Below are 25,727 nucleotides of genomic sequence, written 5' to 3'. Positions count from 1 at the left end.
AAAACAGTCTTACAACTAGAGCTTAGTAGGGCCAGAAGTAGAACATAAGCTTTAGACTTCAGTTTCTTTATGATTTTAAATATCATATATCATTTTAAATGTACCTACCATACAGAACCACTGGGAGGGATAAATGAAAGAATGAGTGAAGGTGCCTAGTGCAATATAGTAGACAGTCAATAAATACTGCTTGAATATAAACTGAAATTATGAAGAGAAAGAACATGCACCTGTATATAGTTCTTCTGCTCCTCTTCTTTGCTCTTTGCCCTGATTTCATTCAATACTTTAGATTTTATTTAGTCTTATATTACACCTATGTAAACAACTTTAATTTTGTTTGGAACATGTCAGCATATAAGTATAATTATTATTTTGAAGAGAAACGAGAACTGTGGCAGCTACCATATTACAGCTATGTTCTCAGCTGATGAAAGGATTCTGGTTAAGAGTCCTTTTGGACAAGAGCGGGGCATTGTCAGTCAATATAGACTCCTATAGTTTCACTACGATTTTAAATCTTGACTTTCCCAAAAGGCAGGAAAACGTGTCAGTGTGGACTGTTCTATGTGTTAGCCTCTTTAACTCTGTCATGAAAAAGAAAGTTGATTGGACATATTCTATAAAGTAATAATACTAACTCCACTGCCTTCATAAAGGACCTTGGCTCCAAATCCTCATTTCTGCCCAAAGCAAGCTCCTTCCTCACAGCACCACTGCTGCACAGTGTCTATTACTCTTTGGTCCTCCAAGTATAATGAAGTTGCCAAATCTTGCATGTTTGCATTCTCTACTATGTCTCTGAATTCTGCCTTCCTATCCACTTCCAGGGCCATCATATTCACCACATTTTGCCTTGATTACTGAATCAGCCATCTTGGCCAGTTCCTTTGCATTTGGTCCATTCCACATACAACTGCATGGGTCTTATCCTAGGCAAAAACCTCAACTTGAACAAATCTTTCAGTCTCATCTAATCACACCAACTTTACACTCTGCTTCTTCAACTTTTTAAGCTAGATTATAGCTTATTGATAGTAAAGACATTTCTTTTCTCTTCTTTACATTCCTCATATGATCGAAAAGTTAATGAAGTAAGAATTTATAAAATTTAATAGTAGACTGGCTACTATTTAATAGTGTGGTGTGTAGGTCTCTGAATCTCACTGTAGGAGGAAGACAAAATACTTGATCTAAGCTTAGTCTACCTTCAGTCAATAAGAACTAAAATGTTTCACAGATATAAAGTAACTGGATATTGGAAATGATGTTAACAAGGTTATGCAAAAGGTCGATTGGATGTCTTCTGATAAAAAACCGCCACAAGCATACAAAAAATGGTGGAAGAGGAATGAGTATGTGTAATGAAAAGGCCAGGGGAAAACAAGGAAGAAATGAAAGATGGACCATCAGAAATCAAGCACTGCTTGCTCACTTGGGATAGCAGCTACCATAACATGTGCATTACTCAGCTAGTTTTTGTGCTTGTAACTTTTAGATGACACTGTTGTTAACTACATGTAGAATACTGTAAAATGTTCTCAACTAGCTATGCCTGGAAGATAGTTAGGACAATATTAGACAGGTAAATACCAGCTTAAATATGTTAATTACTAGAGTTCAAAGAGTAAGAAAGGTGGACCTCTGACCATATAAACTCTAGACATTATGTTTCTGCCACTGAGATAGTCATCTAGATTGATTCTTTTTCCTATAAATTGGTGTCACAGAATAAACCTTGAAATAAACATGGGGACAGCCTGTAATCCTGTGGAAAATTAGAAGAAAAATATATATGCCGCTCAGTTCTATTCCACTTATCAGAACAAAGCACACAATTGATATGTAGTAAACATTAAGTAGCAATGAAAACGCTGAAATGGATATGGAAGGATAAGTGAGAATTTGTTGTCAGTACAGCTCTTCGTAAGCACCCTGGCCCATGTAAAACAGGTATCAATCATCTTGGAGTAAACCATTTTGTGCAAACTATGAAGACTAAAATATCAGTTTAAGAGTCATATTCCAATTTGAAAGCTATATAACAAGGATACAGTTCCTTATGTAAGAGTAATTAAAAAAAAATAAAAATAAAAAATAAAAATAAAAAAAAATTAAAAAAAAAGAGTAAGCACCAAACATGGCATGTTAATACAATGAAATTGTTTTATACTACCTTATCTTTGCGCATCAAAAACAGAAGATCTTCAGCAGAGATTACTCTTGCTCCCCGAAGTTGAGAAACTTCAGCAGCTTGCTGTAACTAATAACAAAGAGAATTTAGGTTTTTTTTTTTTCTCCTCAATAATCTAAATTAAATATACTACAGTCATTATGTCTCAAGAGAGATAAATATACTAAGAGTTAAAAACCTTTGGGAATAATCTGGCAATCATATTACTGTTTTTAAAAGTGAAATGTCTTATGTTTTAAAGTAAAAAAATGCAATTAAATTAACTTATAAGGCCACCTGTAACTGATACAATAAACAGAAATCCTTGATTTCTTTCATGCAAAAGAAAAATCATGTGCAGCTTCCAGAAATGCATTAATACACCTGAAAATAATTTTATGAAATTTTATCCTCATATCCATGTGAGCAATGGTTTCACTCAGTATCACTACTTGAATAAGTATATTATTAATCTGAGCTCCCATGCTGGTATGATTTGAAATAGGCCCATTCAGAACTTTAAAAGATCAACAAAAACAGTAGCTGTTTCTAATATCCAAAGGAAAGAAAATAGTTCTAGTTTTGGCAAGTCTTCAGTGGGCAAAGGATTCAGTCCATAAATCATAATACTGGACTGCATTAATTTCTTTCCACACTAATCACATGCGCACAAAAAGTTAACTGTATCTGGAATGCACAACACAAAACATACTGCATGAAAAGTTAGATTCCCCCTGAAATGTTCATCTGGGCCCTTATATCTACAAAGTTGAGAGTTTTCTGGAATTCAGAAGTCCCAGAAACACAATCTTACTTGAAAATGACCTGGAAAATGAAAGAATGTGAAAAATGATAGTTCTCTTTTTTGGCACTGGCAAAATCGGTTTCTTATTTTGATTAGTTGGAAGGAACATAAAATATGTCCAGATGAAAAAAATAAAAGATGCTGGAGAAAACACTACAAATATGTGCCTGTAACTTCTTCCAAATTTGATCAAACCATGGTGATTGTACCACACCATCTCTATCCAATATTATAAAAATATTTACACATAAAGGCTATTCTTAAGTGCATTCTTCTTTGAAAGGAATAAATCTAATATATTCCTAAGAACTAATCTTTAAAAAGTGACACACTGTTATCTTAACAATTATAAGGAATCAAATAGTGCATTTGTACTGAAGAAATTCTGCTCAAATGTTTAAGCGATTTTGCTAAGTAAGCTTCAAACCTTGTCTAAATACACAGACTACAAAATAGACTATAAACTCCCTATGTGTCAGCCTTACCACTGAATTTCCTGGATACTGGTGGTTGGTATATAAACATAATTCTACCTAAATATAGAAATTTAAATTTAACTGTGAACCATTTAAAAAGAAATCTTGGGGGAAAGGTTTTAAAAAGATGATGTATCTACTCAGAAACTACAAGTTTTCGGCAGGAAAAATTTGAACATATTTTTCTAAAAACTGGAAGACGATCAGGGAAATATGTGTACACATATTTTTTTCCAAATAAAAATATTTCTATCACAGTGTAAAATACACACAATCAGTGTGGAGAAGAATGTGGGCTCAGTATCCATTTAAAAGGGTGGACACTTAGAGAGAACATACAGGGAACCAGGAGGCAGCCCTGTCAAGTACCTTGTATTTTCTTTCACGAAGGATGGTGAGAATCTGACAACTGTAAAGTACTATACAGACAGAAGTAATTTCATCTACCTTAAGAAAGGATCAGGAGAAGTATATATCCCTGAAAAGTTCTGTATCTATAATCCTCTCCAAAATGTCAGTTTAACAAACATATTAACTAGGAAAAATTAGAAAATGGAAAATAAAGACATAGAAGAGGTAGACATTCTAAAACACCTTTGAAAATCAGTATATGACTACTGTAGGGATCTGGAATTTATGTCATGGTGGGTTGTCATAATTAGCAAGAAAACTTAACTAGTTTTCATCTATCTGGTGCACTAATCTCCTTCACCTAACTTTGTGCCCTTACTAGCACCGGCACTGCTAGAAAGGCTTTCAAGAAATAATTCCTCAGACTGAACATTATTACTGTGTTACTTCACTGAACCTATCTGCTTTGATGTGCGCCTCAAGCTCCAAAGCTGACCTCTCCCAAACTCTGACCTCTTCCATATGGGGAGAGGAGTCTTATCAGCCGATGACAGTGATCACATTCTAAAAGTGTGTCTTGAGCATTGGCTTCCTTCTAGAAATTTTTGTCCATGCCTACTAGAAAGAATAAAGAAACACCTCTTTAACAATATAAAGCTTAAAATGCTTAAAAAACATGTTAGCAGTTTGCCAGTCCAGTTCCACAGAGTGCTGAGCTCAGGACTGGTGCCTTTAATGTGAAAACAATTCTAGTGCCAGGAAACCAGAATCACAAAATACTCCTAATAACTTCAGTGTTAAAAAAAAAATTGATTCTCCTATTCTAAGAAACCCCCTCAATTTCTTAATCTTTGAAACTAAATGGAAGTTATACTTTATTACTCGCTGTTGCAAGTTAAATATTTCTGGCAATATTTAGAATAACATGAAATAATGGTGCACACTTCACAATTTATCATAACAAAAGTAGTATATATTTAATTGTGGTATAAAATATGCAAGAAATAATGGAGCAGATGAATACTTTAAGACCAATCACACACACACACAAAAAAAAGACCAATCACTAGTAGAATGAGTACACAAACTTCATTTTCTTAACTATACAGGTAAAGGTATGGTAACAGTAACCTGAAGAGATTTATTTGCAACTTAGTAAAATATTGTGCTACAAGACAATATTTTATCACAGTAGCAACTCAGGCATAGCATGTTTTTTTCTGATAAATATTATTTGTTCTTCAAATTATATTAAAGATAACATACTCGTAACAACTTTTTAAAAGACAAAAGTTCCCTTTGCATATTAACACTCCTCATGTTTGTATTTTAAAATATTTTATGACACTTCATTTGGAAGTTGAGCATAAAAAGGTACTTCAAACTTTCCATGTCATCTTAAATGCCTCATCTTTGATCCCGGAAATAAATCTCTTCTTAATTTCTCATTGCTGTCAATGACACTAACGTATAAACTCCTTTTCTTTTTCTCCCTCTACTACCTTTTCATTAGCCTCTGTTGTTTCTGTTGTTTCGTTTTGCTCTGCTCACAGTCTTGAATTTGCTCTCTACTTCTACAGTATATCACTACCCTCATCTACATTTGTGGGGCTTTTTGCTTACTGCTTTCAAAATTTCAAGGTCTCCAAATTGTGATGCAATCTAGATTTAAGTGCTAAAATGATCTTGCTCAAATATAATGTCTATAACTCTTGTTCTGGATCTATGAGAAGTCACTATTATCTAACTTCAATGTGATCTATAAAGCCTGATCGATTCACAGATCTTTACTATGTCTTCATTCTCATTATGTTTCTTGTTTTTTCTTCTTATATTATTTTACACTTAAACTCCAATAATTTCTATTCTATTTTTACACTTTTGTGAATTTGTGATGATTAATTTTATGTGCCAATCTGATTGGGCCACATGGTGCTCAGACATTTGGTCAAATATTATTCTGTATTATGACTGTAAGGGTATTTCTGGATGAAATGAACATGTGAATAGATAAAATAAGTAGACTGACATTCCTAATGTGGGTGGACCTCAACCAATCAGTTGAAGAATTGAATAGAACATTATCACCTCATACCTGTCAGAATGGCTAAATCAATACAAGAAACAAGTGTTGGTCAGGATGTGGAGAAAGGGGAACGTCCTACCCTATTGGTAGGGATGCAAACTGGTGTGGTAACCCTGGAAAACAGTATGGAAGTTTTTCAGAGAGTTAAAAATAGAACTACCTTATGATCCAGCAATTGCACTACTAAGTATTTAACCAAATAGCACAAAAATTCAAAGTGAAATTCAAAGGGAAACATGCACTCTGACGTGTATAGCAGAATTATCCACAATAGCCAAATTATGAAAAAAGCCCAAGTGTCCATCAACTGATGAATGGATAAAGAAGATATAGTATTACAATGGAATATTACTCAGCCAGCCATAAAAAAGAATGAAATCTTGCCATTTGCAATGGCATGGATGGAGCTACAGTATTACTCTAAATGAAATGAGTCAATTAGAGAAAGACAAATAAATACCACATGATTTCACTCATATGCTGAACTTAATAAAGAAAACAAACAAGCACAGGGGAAAAAAAGAGAGAGAGACAAACCAGGAAAGAGACTCTTCATTATAGAGAACAAACTGATGGTTATCAGAGGGGAGGTCGGTGGGGAGGATGGTGAAATAGGGGATGGGGATCAAGAAGTGCACTTGTTGTGATGAGCACTGGGAGGTGTACATAAGTGTTGAATCACTATATTGTACACCTGAAACTAATATTATGCTGTATGTTAACTAAAATTTAAATAAAAGTTTAATTTAAATAAAAACCTAAGAAATAACATAAAGGCCAAATAAAAGGGAAGGGAATGCCTTCTGTCTATCTTGAAATGGGACACTGGCTTTTCTAGCCATCTCACTTGGACTAAAAATTCTCCTTATTTTTAGGCTAGACTCAGGCTAGAATTACATTTCACCTCTCTTGGGTCTCCAACTTACCAACTACAGAACTTGGGACTTCTCAGCCTCCATAACCATGGAAGCCAATTCCTTACAATCAATCAGTCCATCAATCACTAATCAATCTATCTACCTACCATCTTTCCATCCATACATCCACACACACCCACATCACCCCCCACACACCCCTTATTTGTTCTGTTTCTCTGGAGAATCCAAATACAGAACTATACTCAAATCACAAGAAATGTTTCAAAATAATTTTCTCAAAGAAGATCTATGATCATCTTCATACAATAGTGTTTATTACCTAACCTAGGTAGTATAAAACTCATATACCCAGTTTACAATATATTAATTATACTTGTCAATGTGTTTCTTTATCCTTCAATTACTTAACACTCTCACTTCCTAATTACATTTTGAATAGTATCTCTAGGTTGAGGAACACCATTCCCCAACAGACAGTTTATAAATGTCTATCAAATGTGGGCAATCCATCTCCCCTTGATAACTTAGTTTTCTTGTCCATGATATAAATGAATTGGGCTAGATGAAGTCAATAAGCTCTGCATTTGTCTGGGACCCAAATAAATTCAGCAGAAAGAGTCCTTTAAAGTTCCAAAAGGTCTTAAAAGTACAGGAAAAAAAAAAAAAAAGTACAGGAAAATTAGTTTCACAATTATTAACATCCTGTAAATATTCCATTTTAACTACAATTCTGTTGTACTTCTTTCCTTTTGGTTTTGACTAAATCCCTGGATCTTACCTTTTTGAGAATACATAGTAAATACATAAATACTAAAAGGCAAGAGTTGTTGAAAGCTATGTTATGAAAAGCTAGGTTGTCTCCTGGCCTAAGATTTATTTGTCTATCTTTCTCTCCATTGGTCTATCAGTATTTACCAGGCCAGAATCTAGGTCAGATGATGAAGGGACAGCTCTGCTTACAACTGTACTTCTCAGCCACTGATCCTCTCTGAACTTCCATTAGTGACTGAAGGAAGCAGGAGTTCAGAAATCTGGATTCCAGGTCTAGCTCTACTAACACATAACTGTGAGATCAGCTACGTCAATAACTTCCCTAGATTTGTTGGTTAATAAATAAATTTGACCAGCTACATCAATAACTTCCCTAGATTTTTTTTTTCCATTTGAAATGAGTAACCAATGATTTTAATGACTATTTCCAGAGTTAATAATCTTTGTAGTAACAATAGCTACCATTTATTGAGTACCTAATTTGTCCCAGGCACAGTACTGTGCTATAAATATGTAATTCAATTAAAAAGTTTTAAAATTTAAGTTAAAATGCATGTAACATTAAAAGTCAAACAATCCTATAAGTTTTATGACAGGACTACCTTAACACACTTCTTTCTGGTCTGTAATTCTGCTTCAAAAGGCAACTACTTTCAACTTGTTTAGCTTGTTCTGCTGTTATTTACCTCCATACTTAAATATGCTTGTTTTCTTTATTCTTCAGCTTTAAATACTGTCAATCCTTACTATGGAAGTTAAAGAATATTTAGTGTTCTTAGATGCCTCATATTTAATCATCTCCTTTCTCTCCTCTTGATCTTATGTATAAAATACTATTAAAAAATTAATATCCAGTGTTTATATTTTTAGACTGTGTAAACACTATTACAACCTGACTACTATGAGCACATTTCTTTTCACAATTTTAAAAAATTTTTCTTGTAGTAAATGATTTCCTTGGTTTCTTTCTTTGTTCTTTTTTTTTTCTGCGAACCTGATACTGTTTCATCCCAAACTCTGAAAGATTTGAAACATATAAAGATTTCTTTCAATTTCATTGTTTTTGTTTTCCCTCAGAGACATATCATCTGAAGTCCTCCAACTCTTCAACTATTCTTTTTGGATTCTTAATTTCTTGATTCTATTTTTTGCTCTTTCTTAGTTTGCTTCCTTATTTTGGTAGGTTTTTTTTTATTCTTGAGCACAGATGTAATAGCTGCTTTAAAAACCCCTATGTGCTAATATCAACACCTAGTCATCTTGGAGTCAGTCTTTATTTTGTCTTTGTCTGGGGTATGAGTCATGTTTGCCTGTTACTTCATATTTTAAGGAATCTGGGATTTTCTCTGAGATACTGTGAATGATACCTTATAAGGACTCTGGATTCTGTTATGTTCCTCTAAAGAATATTGTTTTTTGTTTTAAACAGGCAGAATGAAAACTAGAAAACCAGAATGATCTCAAAATGCAATACCCTTCTTCTCCCCCAGTGAAGGGGCTGTTGCTGAAAACTGTTTCCTGAGAAAGGGTTTATGAGAAATAAAATTTTAAAGATCTAGTATTCTGAAAATTCATTTAAGCCACCATCATACTCAGTTGGTAAACTCAATGAGTACGGAATTTGAGACTAAAAATTACTTCCCTCAGAATTTTAAAGGCATTGTTCCACTGTCTTCTAGCTTAAAATGTTGCTGTTGAGAAGTTAGTTGTTGTTTCTTTTTTTTTTTTTTTAAGGTTTCATTTATTTATTCATGAGAGACACAGGGAGAGAGACACAGGCATTGGGAGAAGCAGGCTCCACACAGGGAGCCTGATGTGGGACTCTACCCTAGGGCCCCGGGATCACACCCTGAGACAAAGGCAGATGCTCAACTGTTGAGCCACTCAGGCGTCCCTGTTGTTTCTATTCTTTAAGCATTTATATGACTTCTTTTCCCCCTCTGAAAAACATTTATTGTTCTTCTCATACTCGACATCCTGAAATTTCATGTTGCTATGCCTTGGTGAGGATCTTTCTTCACATATTTCCTTGGTACTGTGGTACCAAAGTACCACAGAGGTACTATGACTAATATATTTGTCTTTCATGTCTGGTAAATTTTCTAGTATCATTCTGAAAATTTCTTTCCTTCTGTTTCCTGGGTTCTTTCTGGAATGTCTATTAATTGAAGGTTGGTGATCTTTGTGCCTAGTATCTCTAACACCAGAATTTGTTTTATTCAACCTTCAAGAGTGTAAATCTATGGTATTTTGCCAAACGGATATAAAATAGTTGACTGCCTATTTGGTTTTGATAGGGAGTAGGATAAAATTGCTTCTTTATGCTTTTTAAAAATCCTCCTGCCTTTCATTCATTCCATACTTAAATATGCTTGTTTTCTTTATTCTTCAGCTTTAAATACTGTCAATCCTTACTATGGAAGTTAAAGAATATTTAGTGTTCTTAGATGCCTCATATTTAATCATCTTCAGATGATTAATCAGAAGAACCAAGACTTCTTTATTCAGAGGCACCTTCAATTCTGATTTTTTCCAGATTTCAAGGTTTAATTTTTCTCAGAATTTTTAAACTTTTGGCATTTCTAGCCACCTTTAAGTTTCCATAAATTTTTTATATATCTGTTATTTAATCTTCTCCTATTTTTTCCTTGTAGGTTTATGCCTCTTTAAAATTATTTTGCTGTCCTTTAGTGTGGTTTCAGAATAGTTTGAGATAAGCACATGTATCATTCATGTTTAAGCAGAACTGATACTCCTATTTTTAATGTTAACATTTATTGAATGTACTTTCCTATGCTTTTTGTCTTCTATATATTATCTCATTTAACCCTTATAAAAAACCTATGAGAGATGTTCAGGTACACAAAGCTAGTACTAAATAATAAATGCTTAACAACAGGCCATTTATCTTTCTATCCAAGATTAACTTCTTATTCAGCATACAGGAAGGTATGATCATTAAATCAAGCCTTACATTGCACAGAAAAGTCTACCCACAAAAACATTTATTTCAAAACATTTTCATTGCTGGCAATGAAATGGTTGCCAAAATAAAAATGGTTTGGATCAAAACATCCAAGCCAGTTGCTTCATGCAGAAACAGCTTCAGGACTGAGGACTAAGCAAGTGTTTGAAAGGAAGTGGATTTTAACTAAATACGGTTAACATTCAGGATACTCTAAATGTAAGATATATGACTGCATGTTTTCCTATCATATGATCTCCTTATACTTTGTTGGTGACAGTCTTCCACTGTCTTAGAAATCTGAAATATAAACTAGCATATAAATTGATAAAAGATGTGTCTAACTTTTTAGAGTTTCATTTTAACTCTTCTTTTTAGAATAGTAAGTCAAACACAGTTAAGTTTTAAAAAATATGATAAAGCTATAATTATCAGTATCTCATGACTCAAAGAAATCATTTTTATTTATATACATATTTTAAAGAATTACCAAGCCACAATCAATATAAGACTGCAAAGCCTTAAAAATTTCCAATAAACAATGGCTGCATTTATTGTATAAGAATAGCAAACTTCACAAGGAACTAAATTCTTTGGTTACTTTTATTTAAATATGAAATTAGGAAAACAACAATCTTTTGAAGGTTTTCTTTTAAACTATTTTGCATAGAAGTCATTCATAACAACTTTTAAGTCTAAACACATCAAGGTTTGCGAGTAAGCAAAAGGATATGTTGGAACTTTTTTAAAAATTTTTTTAATTTTATTTTTTTTAAAGATTTACTTATTTATTTATTCATGATAGACATAGAGAGAGAGAGAGAGAGAGAGAGAGAGGCAGACACAGAAGGAGGGAGAAGCAGGCTCCATGCCGGGAGCCAGACGCCGGACTCAATCCTGGGACTCCAGGATTGTGCCCTGGGCCAAAGGCAGGCGCTAAACTGCTGAGCCACCCATGGATCCCCTGTTGGAACTTTTTTAAAGTTGAAATTAAAGTAGTAAGCTAGATTATAGCTTAAATAGTATACTATTCTGGATTATACCTTAACTACCTTACCTAAACTGGATTATTGTTTAAATACTATACTACTGGGGTATCTGGGTGGCTCAGTTGGTTAAGCATCTGCCTTCGGCTCAGGTCATGATCCCAGGGTCCTCTGATCAGGCCCTGTACCAGGCTCCCTACTCCCTTTTCCTACTTCCCCTGCTTGTGCTTTCTCTCTCTGTCAAAATAAATGAATAAAATCTTTTTTTTGAAAGATTTATTTATTCATGAGAGACACACACACACACACACAGAGACAGAGACACAGGCAGAGGGAGAAGCAGGCTCCATGCAAGGAGCCCTATGTGGGACTTGTTCTTGGGACTCCAGGATCATGCCCTGGGCCGAAGGTAGGCGCCAAACCGCTGAGCCACCCAATGATCCCAAGAAAAAAAATCTTAAAAAAAAATAAATACTATACCACTAACTAACTATAGTTAGTACTAGTTAAAATGTAATTATTTACTATTTAACACTTAAAACTAGAATAATATTCAACTACTTCAAATAAAATACAGAAACAGAGAAGGAGACAAACCATAAGAGACTCTTAACTATAGGAAACAAACTGAGGGTTGCTGGAGGGGAGATGGGTGGGGTATGGGGTGGGCATTAAGGAGGGCATGTGGTGTCATGAGCATTGGGTGTTATATGCAACTGATGAATCACTAAACTCTATCCCTGAAACTAATAATACACTATATGTGAACTTGAATTTAAGTAAAATACAAAGAAATAAACAATACATTAAAATTGTAGAAAGATGGTAGATCTTGACTTTGCTCAACATTCTACAAAACTATCATTCAGTTACTCAATAACTGAAAATTATACAGTGTAAAGATCTAAAAGTATACATTTTATTTGCATTTCTTAAAATTTTAAAAGCATAAAAATTTTGATAGATTATAAAATGTGTACTTTTCTTGTCTACAATTAATAATGACCCTTTTTTCCTCTTATTTCATGGCAATTCTGTGCTTCCCTCCGTATTTCCTTCTGTTCCCAGTCTTCTAAAAAGATGTTCAGAGTTGTGGCCATTAATTTTTTTTCCAAAGGACAAAAATCTAACAGGTAAAAGACTGAGTTAATTACTTTCTTTTGGAACTCTGCCTAATTTTTCACATGATAACCTGATTTCATTTCACCCCAGAATGTTTATTAAGAACCAACAGATCTATACTAAATCTTCATGGTTAGATCAGGTTATTAAAAGCACTGAATTACAATAGACCACACACAGACCGATGTAATGATTGGAAAAATTACCAAATGGAAAGAATAATGTAACCCTAAAGAATACTCACGAGGAATGAGGAAAACTGATTTCTAATTTTATCTCTATTACTATTACCTTTGTTTTGGCAAAAGCAATTTTATAATTTGGTCCTTTTGTTGAGAAAATACATGGATATAGTGTCAACTTTACAATTTTAGAGTTGTAGCTTCTGATGCTGGGTCTCAGAACCTGATCAGTGCTCTAGGAAGGCAAGAGGCTGCTATGAAACTCACTTAAGGTGTGGTTTCCTCTGTCAGTAATGTGTATTTTGAAGACTGTTCCAGAGCATTTAGATGATTACTTCCTTTTATGGTCTAACTCAGCAGATTATCCCCACATAGACCACTATAAAAACTGATTTCACAGTTTAATTAAGAAGCTTTAAAAATCATTAACTTTTAGAAAGTTTCCAAAACTATTTTGATTGATTTCCTTTCATAAAGTTTTTACAAATGTCTATGGTTTGATGTGAGGTATTAGCATGCAGCATATAGTAAGTCCTGAAAATGCTATATCTACATTTATTCAGAAGTAAAAATTTCAATTTCACAGTCATCATAAAACATTCATCACTTCCAGTATTCACAAAGATTAAAGGCTATTTTTGGACTACTTCTTAGCACTCATGGCTTATTTTACCAGAAACAAATTTAGATATAAATAATGTTTGTATATATGCATACATATGTACAGACACAATACAGACACATCCACATATGTATACGCTAAAATCCCTTTAGGAAGCTTTTAAAAAGTAACTCATCTAAAGTTAAAGGAAAAAACTATACAGACTTCTTTTGATAGAGAACTAACAGCCTCCACAATAGCTTCTCATGTAGAATCGCCCCTACATATAATACAATGCATGCTTTAGGGCGCATACATTTTTGAAACTATAGTTTTAAATATAAGAGTGGCTCTTTCTGATCCTCAGGTTCTTCAAGTGGGAACTAAAGAAAAGTGGACACCAAATGAGCTCCAACAATGCTTTTGGCTTTTACTTTCTGGTTCTAGTTTTTAACCTTAGGTATAGTTTATTTTTTTACTTCATAATTAAATGCTTGCATTGCATCAATTAGAGAAGAAATAAAAAATAAAGCTCAAAGAGGTGAGATGCAGGAGGGAATCAATTTAAAAAAAATCTACTTATTTAAACCACTGGAAATAGCAACCAATCCAGTTAATTGTGTAAGTGTGGAGGGAAGTATGAGGTTAGACCATTATTTAGCATTAATGACTTATTTTACAGTATGTTCACCATAGTATACAGATCAGCAGGTGATACAGTTAATTATTCTAATATTCTACTCAGTAGTTCCAGATACATTTGAAAGCCAAAGTCAGTTGCAAAATGGGATTAAAGCAATGCAATTACTAACGCTTAAGAAAGATTGGCCAGTATCTGATTCTAATCTGCCCTTTGCTTTTATCATATGATGAACAGAGATAATTTGTATATACTTTCCTCTCAGTCTGTCAGAGAAAGGAGCCCTTATTCAAATTTTGTATTCAAACTTTGCTTGCATAGGAAAACCAATCAATGTTGTATATAGTATTTATCAAATTAGAAGACGTATATGTAAAACTAAATGGAAAGTCAGGTTTCCTGGGCTCAGATGTCAGTCTCATATTCTACTAAAGAATTAAAAAGGTTATTAAGAAGGGCTCAATAGGTGATATAGTACAGATCTTGTTACACTCACAGGTCAGGGTGAAGATCAAATGAAATAATGTGGTATAGGCGCTGGAAGACTAAAAAGTACCATAAAAGCATGACATATTACTTAGGAATGACTCATCTTGGTTAGAAGATGAAAAATGAAAAAAAAAAAAAAAAGAAAGAAAAAAGAAGTCTACTGATACTTTGGTAAGGAGAGAAAAAAATTAGATTTGTTACTTAAACCCAGTTTAAATCTTCTTCTTCTTTTTTTTTTTTTAAATGGAGAAAATCTTATGAGAGTCCTTCACATCAAGCTAAAATGGTTCAACCACCCAACAACATTCACAGGGTCACATTCTGAGAAAGCAGACAACATAGACAAAGACAGAATCCCACATCCTTTAAAAACCGCAAGTGAGGTGCCGTAGCCTCTCTAAGGTCTCCTCTAACTCACGCATAGACTTCATCACCCCCTTTCCATTGTGCTTCTGGGGACAGTGTAGGGCTTCAGCCAGCCTACTACTTACTGCCTTATTTTGTAATAAAATACAAGAAGAAGGCTTTCATTCCAGAATGCAAAGTCCATTAATGTAGTCTCCACAGACTATATTAAGGTTATTAATCTTAAGAGAGTCTCAAAGACATTGCTACAGATTATCCAAATGTCTAAAGAAAATATGCTGACTCATCTGGAGTGAGCTCGGTTAGATACTAGCCATGATGAGTTTCCAGTCTAAAGGCAAGTGAAATTGTGTCTCCAATGCTAATCAAGATTTCCAGAAAATCTCAATTTATAGAATTTATCTGGCTGAATCTCAGCTAATATATGTATGTCTGGGGCATCTCTGGGGATGACCCATATGGGATCACTGAGATTTACTTGAATGTGTTAGTTTATCAGTCAGGGGCTGGGGAAAAAAAGATATCATAGCTAACCTAAGAATTTGGAGAAGAGTTTAAATAGAAATATTTCTGAAAATGTGGGGAAGATTTAGAGAAATCGCAGGGGTATTGTGGTACCCTCCTGGCTCTAAGAGCAATAGGTGGCCATTATGAACCCTAGGCTTAGAGGGGAAAGGGGAAAGCAATATTTAAGGTGGTTTCAATGGTCAACGTGCTGCCAGACCCCTTGCTTTTACTTTTGTAGTTACTGTACAGAACATTTCAGGAATGTGTGAATGCTTGTCATATCAGGCCTTTACCTTAATAAGTAGAGATATGATCATTTATAGGAATTATACATGAAGAAAGTTTTAAAAATGTATTTTTATATGTCTTATGTTGAGAGGAAACAAATATTTATAATTTTCAAATATTCTTACCTAAATATTGTACAATGTAATATGGACTTTCTTAATTTTTTGCTAATTTTCTAAGATGAATTAAAAATGTTTTGTATGTTCGGGTTTTTTTTTTTGTTTGTTTGTTTGTTTTTTTAGTAAAATGGACTCAGTAAGAAAATAAAAGTACCAGAACAGCAAATAAATAAATAAATAAATACACACGCTCTCCTCTCTCACATGTTCTCTATCTCAAATAAATAAATAAAATCTTTAAAAAAAGACTTTCATTAAATTCAAGGTTAGCAGCTGTTTCAGATCTAACTCTGGGTGTATGAGTCTGTGCTAAATAATGTGTCTTATCTTCAAGTCTCCATTTTTAATATGGATGTAATGACACTTGTATTTCAGGATTGCATAAGGACCATGTCAAATTATATATGCAAAGGGTCTGGCACACTTTCTCAAGAAATATTCATTCTTGTTGTACCTTCACCATTTTCCATCCCAAAGGATGTATGTAGGAATTCATGTGAAAAGTACAAGCAGAGAGCCTGATGAGAAGTCCGTCTTAAGGGTGGAGATGGGAAGGGGAATTTTCACCAACTAATTTTATTCAAGTGTCATATATTTACAGATTCTGGTGTTGCCCCATTCCCATCAATATTTGTGTTCTGTATTTGTTTAAATAATTTATTTATTTATGCACTGTCACAGTCATAGCTATGGCTTAGAAGGGAAAAACTCCCACAAATGATTTACTCTTTTGATAATGGCAATTGGTAAATAAATGTAAATAAGTACTATAAATTCACAAATAAGCATAGATAGAAAATTCACTTTGCATTTTTACTTCTCTAAAGCACCTAACCTAGCATATCATACAAGTAATTAACTTACACAAGAAATTAAAAATAAGAAAGAATAAGTAAGTTAGATGACTAATCCAAGTCTAACATCCCCGAACAGAATTCTAGAAGAGAATATGGAGGCAAAGAAATATTTGAAGAAATAATTCAAGAAAATTTCCCAGCACTGAAGAACATAAGATTCTATACTAAACCTCATTGTTCAACACAATGGATGAAAAAGGGAATACCAAATTGCCATTTTCTTATTCATTCACAAATATTTATTAAGAACCAGGCACAAATCTTGATGGCTGGAATAGAACATTAAACAAAATAGACAAAGTCCACACTGTCATGGAGTTTATATAGAGACACATAATAAACAAATTAACATGTCATACTAATTGCTATGCTACAACAAAGAGAGTAAAAAAAAAAACTAAAAAGTGAAAAAACAGTAAGCAGGAATAGGTGTGCTGGAAAGATACTTTTGGGTTGCTATTTTATAAGGGTAATCAGAGAAAAACTCATTAAAGTAACACCTGAGCAGAAACCAGCAATAAGGGGGTAAGCCACACAGATACCTGGGAGAACATCCCATGCATGGGAAGGCTTCATATAATTCCCCTTATACAAAGGCTCTGAGGCAAAGCTCTTCTTGGACAAGATAGAGCAAAAGAAAGGAGGCTAATCTGGCTATAGAAAGGAGAGTGGTTATGCAGCCAAGGTGGCGTGGGGTGAATTTCACATAAAACATTCTAGATAGATTATTGTGAATTTCTGGAATTTGGAGGACAAACAGTAGATACTAAAAACTTAGAGAAAAAAAGGAAAAAAACAGTTGACATGTAAAGGTTAAACAAATAGAATGTCATCTCTACAACAACCTTTAACACCAGAAAGTAATGGAGAAATGGCTCCAAAATCCTGAGGCAAAATAATTTCTAACCTGGAAGTTTTTGCATATAGGCAAACTGTCAAAAATCTCTGAGGGCAGAGTAAGCTAATTTAAGACATGCAAATTATATAAAAATTTACCTCCATGGATGCTTTCTTTTTTAAATTTATTTCTGACCTTTTATTTATTTATTTTTAGTATAGTTGATAACACAATCATGAACTCTTTCTTAGAAACCTAATGGACAAGATATTCCAGCACAATAAAGAAATAAGGAAAAAGGAAGAATTTTCCTTGGTTTACTTCCTTGTAGGAAGGAGTGTAGGACATAAGTATGCTACAGAGAATGAGATAGAATCTCCAAGATATGAAGGTAGATATCCAGAGTGGCAGAGGTGGAGCAAGCCTAAAGAGCAATCTCCAGACTGGAACAAGTAAATAGAGGGATCTAGGAAAGGTATTCCTAAAAAAGATGAAATTACAAGAAATACCTTTTTAATTTATATTGAGAGGAGAATCATACTTGATTGAGAACTCAGCATGAATGACGCAGATAAATATAGAACTAAGCAAAGGGTAAGACTATTGCTGCAAGGAAAATAAAACGTAAAAGAAAATGCAAATATGAAACACTGCACAACTCGGCTATCGATTCAGGTGATTTCAGAGTCAAAACAATGTAAACAATGACCAATGAATTATGTGAAAATTATGATACAGCTGTATTAGGATGTTGAAACAGGAGTAGCTGCAGTGAAAAGGGGATAGTGGGTGGAAGTAGAAAAGGAAGGATTAAGGAATAAAAGGAAAGGAGAGATAATGTGTGACAGTAGATGAATAGAATGAGAAACAAATGGAAATTTGACAGAAGGAAAGGGGAGTTTATTGCAATGGGAAACAGAATTATTTAGTCAATGGTTTGACAAACAGCTAATTAAAGAGAACAAAGTAAGATTTTATCTTATGCCAGATGTAAAAATAAATTCCAGATAAATTAGAAACCTTAAATATAAAAGACAAAATGATACAAATCACTGAAGAAGATCCAGGACCTACATCCACAGGCATGGACAGACGTCTACAAGGAAAACAAAGGCATTGTGGGAACTAGTCTCTATAGAAGACCCTGGTGATCAGGGTCTTCTTCCTTCCTGATTCATCCCCTTATACAGTTCTCCCCTACAGTATATCTAGGCTGGGCTGTGTGACTTGTTCTAACCAACAGTCGTAGATGTAGTAATGTTCCAGAACTTTTCTGCCTTGATAGTAAAAAGCTACTGCAGATTCTACTTTGGAAACTTTTAGAGTTTGGGGCCACAAAGTAAGACTCTGCTGGATAGACCATATAAAGGAACTAGATGGAGAAGAGAGGCACCGAGTCTATAGAGGGAAGGAGGGAGGTCCAGCCATTCTAAGAATCCTGGTCAAGAATCCAGATCACGTAGCTCCAGGTGCCATCTGACTGCAACCAAGTGAGAGACAACAAGCAAGATGAAAAGAACATTTAGACAAGCCAAATAACTGCACCACAAGAAATAATAAAATGATATTTTTAGAGGGAGGGAGGGGCAGAGGGAGAGGGAGAGAGAGAATCCCAAGCAGGCTCCATGCCAAGAATGGAGCCTGATGTGGGGCTCAATCTCACAACCCTGAGATCATGACCTGAGATGAAATCAAGAGATGGGATGCTCAACCAACTGAGCCATCCAGGAGCCCCAAATAATTTTTACTTTTGATCCCACTATGCTTTTGAGGTGGTTTATTAAGCAGCAAGAAACAAAACAATAACTATAAGATGATCTGGGATACAGTGTACACAATCAAGTATTGGAGAGAGATTCTTATTGAAAGCGACAAGTTCAAAAAGGAAAGTACAAACAATTATGATTATATAAAATTTTAAAACATTTTCATGGATTATTTGAAAATATTCTGCAACGCAATTTTAAAAGAGGTAATATCTTTATAAATGTTTTTAGAAATTTATAAGAAAGAAATTCATTAGAAAAATGTTTGAAGAATATGAACAGGCAATTCATAGGGGAGAAAATCCAAATGTCAACCAACACAAAGATGCTCAGGGTCACTAGTAGTCAGATGGCAAATTAAAATGAGAATTGCTTCATAGTCACCATTTGAATAAAAATAAAAGGAGCTACAACTTCTGCTAGCAGAAATAAGAGGAAAAGAATCTGACAATATATATTAAGATTAATCTATTTTTTAAAAAAAAGATGTTATTTATTTATTCATGAAACAGAGAGAGAGGCAGAGGCAGAGGGAGAAGCAGGCTCCATGCAGGGAGCCTGATGAGGGACTCCATCCCTGGACCGTGGGATCACGCCCTGAGCCAAAGGTAGATAGATGTTCAACCGCTGAGCCACCCAGGCGTCTCTACATTAAGATTAATCTGGGCAGCCCCGGTGGTTCAGCAGTTTAGCGCCACCTACAGGCCAGGGCCTGATCCTGGAGACCCGGGATCGAGTCCCGCGTCAGGTTCCCTGCATGGAGCCTGCTTCTCCCTCTGCCTGTGTCTCTGCCTCTCTCTCTCTCTTTTCCTGTGTCTCTCATGAGTAAATGATAAAATCTTAAAAAAAAAGATTAATCCAATGACATGTGATGAAAAAGAATGCTACCAAGAGAGAAAAGGTAAATTATATTCTACAGCCACCAAATGTCCATAAACTGATGAATGGATAAAGAGGCAGTATATATACATAAAATGGAATATTACTCAGCCATACAAAGAATGAAATCTTGCCATTTGCAATGACATGGATGGAGCTAGAGAATATCACGCTAAGTGATATGTCAGAGAAAGATAAACATAATTTCACTCATATTTGAAATTTAAGAAACAAATGAGCAAAGAAAATAGAGAAAAACCAAGACACAGACTCTTAACTACAGAGAACAAATTGATGGTTACCAGAGGGGAGGTGGGTGGGATGATGGGTGAAATAGATGTTGGGGATTAAGGAGGGCACTGGCTGTGATGAGAGTCAGGTGATGTATGAAAGTGTTGATTCACTATATTGTACATCTGAAACTAATATTACACTGTATACAAACTAACTGGAATTTTTTTTTTTTAATTTTTTTTTTTTAATTTTATTTATTTATGATAGTCACATAGAGAGAGAGAGAGAGAGAGAGGCAGAGACATAGGCAGAGGGAGAAGCAGGCTCCATGCACCGGGAGCCTGACGTGGGATTCGATCCGGGGTCTCCAGGATCGCGCCCTGGGCCAAAGGCAGGCGCCAAACCGCTGCGCCACCCAGGGATCCCTAACTGGAATTTAAATAAAAACTTTTTAAAAATAAAAATAAATAAAATGTTAGGTTTAAAACTGTTAAAAAAAAAAACTTAAAGAAGAACCAAAAGAAAACAATGTAATAGATTTTCACTAATTGACTTAAAGAAATTTCAATGAAGTATTTTTTAGCAAGAAAAACAACATGCAGAGAAGTATTGTAATAATCCCATTTTAATGAAATAATAACAATCGGAAAAAACACTATGCATGTTGATGTTTCTATGTATGTACACATATATCTATACACAAATATTAAGGCATGGAGAAAAAGGATAAATCATCCTTTTTGGATGGCATCATGAGGGTTTAGGGATTCATAAAGTTCAGACAAAGAGAAAAACAAAAACCCATAAAGAAGGCATTCGTGATATGAACACAGTGACACATTCAGTTAAAATTTATTTATATGTGTGTCTGTATATAGAGACATAACAAAGTTAGATCTTTGTCTCATTCTGTATATCCAAATAAATTACAACCATGCAAATTTAAATGAGATAAATAAATATGGCTTAAGATAATGCATGAGAACATTAATCAGTTCTCAAGAACTTTCTAATCTAATAAAAGTATTATGGTGGTGAAGCGGAAAAATTGGTGAACTGGATTACATTTACAATGAAAACTTCCGGCATTAAAAAAAAAAAAAGTCATTGAAAAAGTCCATGCTGGAAAAATATTTCTAAAGGAGTTCATAAAATGCTCCTATCCTAAATACATAAAATGCTCATGGAAAACACTCAGATCCTAAAGGAAAAATGAGCTAATGATATAAATAAAAAATTTACATTAGAATATAAGTGGCTAATGAGATCATAAATACAATTAAAACAAGTATAAATTAATACTTCACACTTCTTAAATTAGCAGATTTTTTAAAATGCTAATGCTCTTGGCAGCAGAATTCAGAAAACAGGCTAATTCACTGATAGAGAATCTTCTGGAGGGCAGTTTCAAATTATGTACTAATGAAGTTAATGCCCTCTGATCCCATAATTGCATTTTTAAGTATCTATATTAGAAAACTCAGATATTGACAACAATTTGTGAATATTGATGTTATCTGTACATTATTTAAAACAGCAAAACCCTGGAAAGGCATATGCTTTCACTGACAGGAGGTGGTTTCCTCATGATGGAATGTTACTCTGCCATAAGGAAATGTTTTTACGAATATTCAATAGCAGCAGAGATTCTAATGATAAAACGTTAAATTTAAACAGCAGAAGACAAATCATAAGTACAGTAATGACAAAAATTTTATCAAAGTAGAATTTTTATTAATAGAGACGGTAAGAAAATACATGAAGACACTGAATAGTTTTATCTAGACAGCAAAATCGTGATTTTTTTAGTTTCTATTTCAATATTTTTCAAATTTGCTACAATTAACTTGATCCATTTTATTTTTTTATTTTTTATTTTTTTTATTTTTTTAAATTTTTACTTATTTATGATAGTCACAGAGAGAGAGAGAGGCAGAGACATAGGCAGAGGGAGAAGCAGGCTCCCTGCACCGGGAGCCCGACGTGGGATTCGATCCCGGGTCTCCAGGATCGCACCCTGGGCCAAAGGCAGGTGCCAAACCGCTGTGCCACCCAGAGATCCCAACTTGATCCTTTTTAAACTGATACTGTTAACGTATTCAGATTGTATCTTTAGGTTTAAAAGGAAAGTAACTGTTAAATCAGGTAAATATTTTGTCGATGAGGAAATTTATCCTGGGGCTTATGAACATTCTGAAATTGTATATAAAATGTTGTTTGGATAGGAGGCAATCTACAATTTCATCAGATTCTCAAAGACAACCAGGACAAGCCACTAAAAGATAAAGTTAAAAAAAATGTATATATATATGTCTTGATAAAAATATCCAAAAGTTATTTTCTAAAACTACTTGAGTTTTACTTCTAATGCACAGTCTAAAATTTGTCTTCCTGGGCCTGATAGAGAAACTGCTAGATGGCTTGTTCAGGTACTCAAAGTAATTCTTCAAGCCAACCCATCCTCTCCTACCCCTCACCCCCTCACACGCTAATCTAAATACTTTCTTCTATATACAGGTTTTACTAGCATTAAAAAAGATGTATTATAAATTGTAAAATCAAAATGAAAGAGCTGAATGTATAATACCAACCAATAGCTCATACATAGACAGGTATACAAAGCCTTAAAGAAAATGAAATGCCCAATGACTGCAGTAGCTATTTATATTATAAAACTGCTTTGTTCTTTTGCTTTTATGCCACTTTTCATAATAGAAACAAATATTTCACCAGGATAAAAACAGTTATACCAGTTAATAATTTTTACCTCACTGTACTTAAAAAACACTGAATGACAGTGGTTGAGAAGTACCAGAGTTTACTTTTTGCTTTAAATATACACAAAATAGCCATCAAGTCTATGCAAATATGAAAGAATCCTCTAGTTGTTATTTTGTCTGAGGCATCAGGACTTTTTTACTCCAAATCTGCCATTATTTTTAATAATGCTAAGAGAAAACTATTTCTCAACATAAACAAGATAAATGAATATACAGTAAATAAGATATACAAATAAATATGAAGAGAAGGTATGATTTTTAAGAGGTTCTCTTGGTACAGAAACTAAAATTTATTTGATAAGGACTAATTCAGCAACTACTTAAATTATACTTTACTATGTATATATATATAATTATAGCACTGGTTTTTAAATGATTGAATAGTTATTAAAAATCTTAGCATTATTTTCAGAGTAGCATCTAACTTAGATTTAATCATCAGATTTTTCAAGGGAAAAATTATGCTCTGTTAAAGTATATTTTTAAATTAACATTCATTTCCCAAGAACACTGATTTGAAAGGGCTATTTCACTTTCCTTTAGTGCAAAGAGAAAGGATCTCTTTTAAACTTTAGAAGGGCATGGAAAAAAATAAACAAGTTGGCTCAACCTAATTTCCCATTTATTCCTTTTGAAAAGTTATGAAATAAAATCTATTATTTAATTACATTGGATCAAGAAATAGGAAGAAAAAGATGCATTTAAGTCATAACGGCCATAAGACAAATTATTATGCTTCCTCTTGGAAGAAAAGTGTTTTAATATGTGGATGGGCATTGTCTAAACGTTTCAAATCTACTTTGGTAAGGTTTAAAAAGGCTTCAAATAAAAATCAACAATAAAATGACAAATGTCAAAACTGAAGGAATAAAAAATCTGCTCATTAGGACTAATTTATGGGTATTTCTATAATATCAAATTTAGTTTTTGCTCTGAAATCTGTTTCTACCAGTTTACTAAACATACATACACACACATACAATTTTGACATGCACAGCTAAGGAAGTTTTACTAGATGAGTAGGATTTATCTTTGCCATGCTTGAATAAAATTTACAACATGTTCCAAATTTAGTACAATAGTTATGGAAATAAGAATAAAGGTTTTCAGCTTTTTTAACCTGCAACAGGATTCTGAAGTTGGTCAGACTCTAGCAGGGCACCAGGATAATGAACACTGATGACTAGATCAGATAATCACTGCTTTCATATGCTTTGCAGCAGAGGTCAACAAACCGTGTAAAGGCCTAAACAGTTAATACTTTCAGCACTGCAGGCCATACACTTTCTGTCACATCTACTCAACTCTACCACTGAAGCATGAAAAGAGCCATACACAATAGATCAATGGATGAGCATGGCTGTGTTCCAATAAAATTTTATTTACACAAATAGGCAAAGGGCCAGATTTGGCCAATGGGCCATGGTATGCTAGCCTATGGTCTAAAGTATTGTGGAGAAAACATGAAAAGTATACCGTGTCAGAAGAAAATGCTATGAAGTAAAACAAAACAAAAAAACCCAGTACTCAAAACAACATCAACTTAGGAGTTTAAATGTGTAGCCATTATGTACATGTAGATAAAGAATTATTGGAAAAACATACGATTAGTTATATTAGCTGTTCAGAAGTTTTGATCTGACCTTATAAAACTACTTTGTTAAAATAGCATTTACCACTTTTGACATTTATTTGCAAAGTATACCCTTACTAAGTCCTATTTTCTCCTAATGCTTTTACCCTTACAGGCAGACTATAGGCTCCTCAAAAAAACCCCAAAACTAAACAAAACTTTTTCAAATAAAAATTCATACTTTTAAACAATATACTACTATATTTCTACTATATTCTCATTTACTCTCAAATAGTGAACTAGATGACACTGATTACTGACAATTTTGTTGAATGATAGAGAAGAACCATAACTTTAAGATGTATAATTAATTGTTGATGGTGATAAGGAAATCTAGAAAACAAACCTACAACAAGCTCCAAGTTTAGAGCTTGTTACAATTAAATTATTTTCTCTCTCTTCTTTCGAGATTTTTCCCTCTTACATATGTATAGTAAAACTCTTGACATACAATTAGTTTCTTCCATTTTTAAGTGAGTTACTATTAGTTTTAGCAAAGATATCTAAACAGAGAGCAGGTCACTATTTTTTGTCTTGTTCTATAGAAGTAAGCAAGTTTTGGCTTTTGTCTTCATTCATGTATTCAGCAAATATTTATTGAGTACCTACTATATACTATGCATTATGCTACGAGGTAGGGTACTATATTGAAAAAAAACAGCTTTGGTCTGTCTTCAAGGATCTTCCATTATGACAGTAAAGAAGTAAATTAATAAATGAAAGATTTACAAGACAAAATAAATGATACAGAAAAAACCCAGGTTGCTGAAATAACTATAATAGAGAAGGCATCTACATTAGGCAGGGGTATCACGGAATGCCTTTCAAACCGGTGACATGTCAGCTGAGATTTGAGATCTTCAGGAATTTAGGGCTCTAGTCATTCAAAGTATACTAACTGGTGGGGAGAAGGGGATAGAGAGTTGCACACCAGG

At 33.8% G+C, this 25,727-nt stretch overlaps 1 protein-coding gene across 15 annotated transcripts in view; it reads right to left on the bottom strand.

Moving 5' to 3' along the window:
- Nucleotides 1-25,727, bottom strand: part of SUPT3H (SPT3 homolog, SAGA and STAGA complex component) — a 602,245-nt gene that overhangs the window by 217,615 nt on the left and 358,903 nt on the right. For all 15 annotated transcript variants that reach the window (XR_012034199.1, XR_012034198.1, XR_012034197.1 and 12 more), the window contains one exon: nt 2,177-2,263. Coding sequence is in view for 12 of the 15 variants with exons in the window: in XM_072832814.1 (XP_072688915.1) it covers nt 2,177-2,263 (87 nt within the window). In the remaining 3 variants the exon portion in view is untranslated. The remainder of the gene's footprint in view (nt 1-2,176; nt 2,264-25,727) is intronic.

The sequence above is a fragment of the Canis lupus genome, chromosome 7 (genome assembly GCF_048164855.1).
Source record: "Canis lupus baileyi chromosome 7, mCanLup2.hap1, whole genome shotgun sequence".
NCBI classification, from domain to species: Eukaryota; Metazoa; Chordata; class Mammalia; order Carnivora; family Canidae; genus Canis; species Canis lupus.
This window is presented reverse-complemented; position numbering and strand designations above follow the sequence as displayed.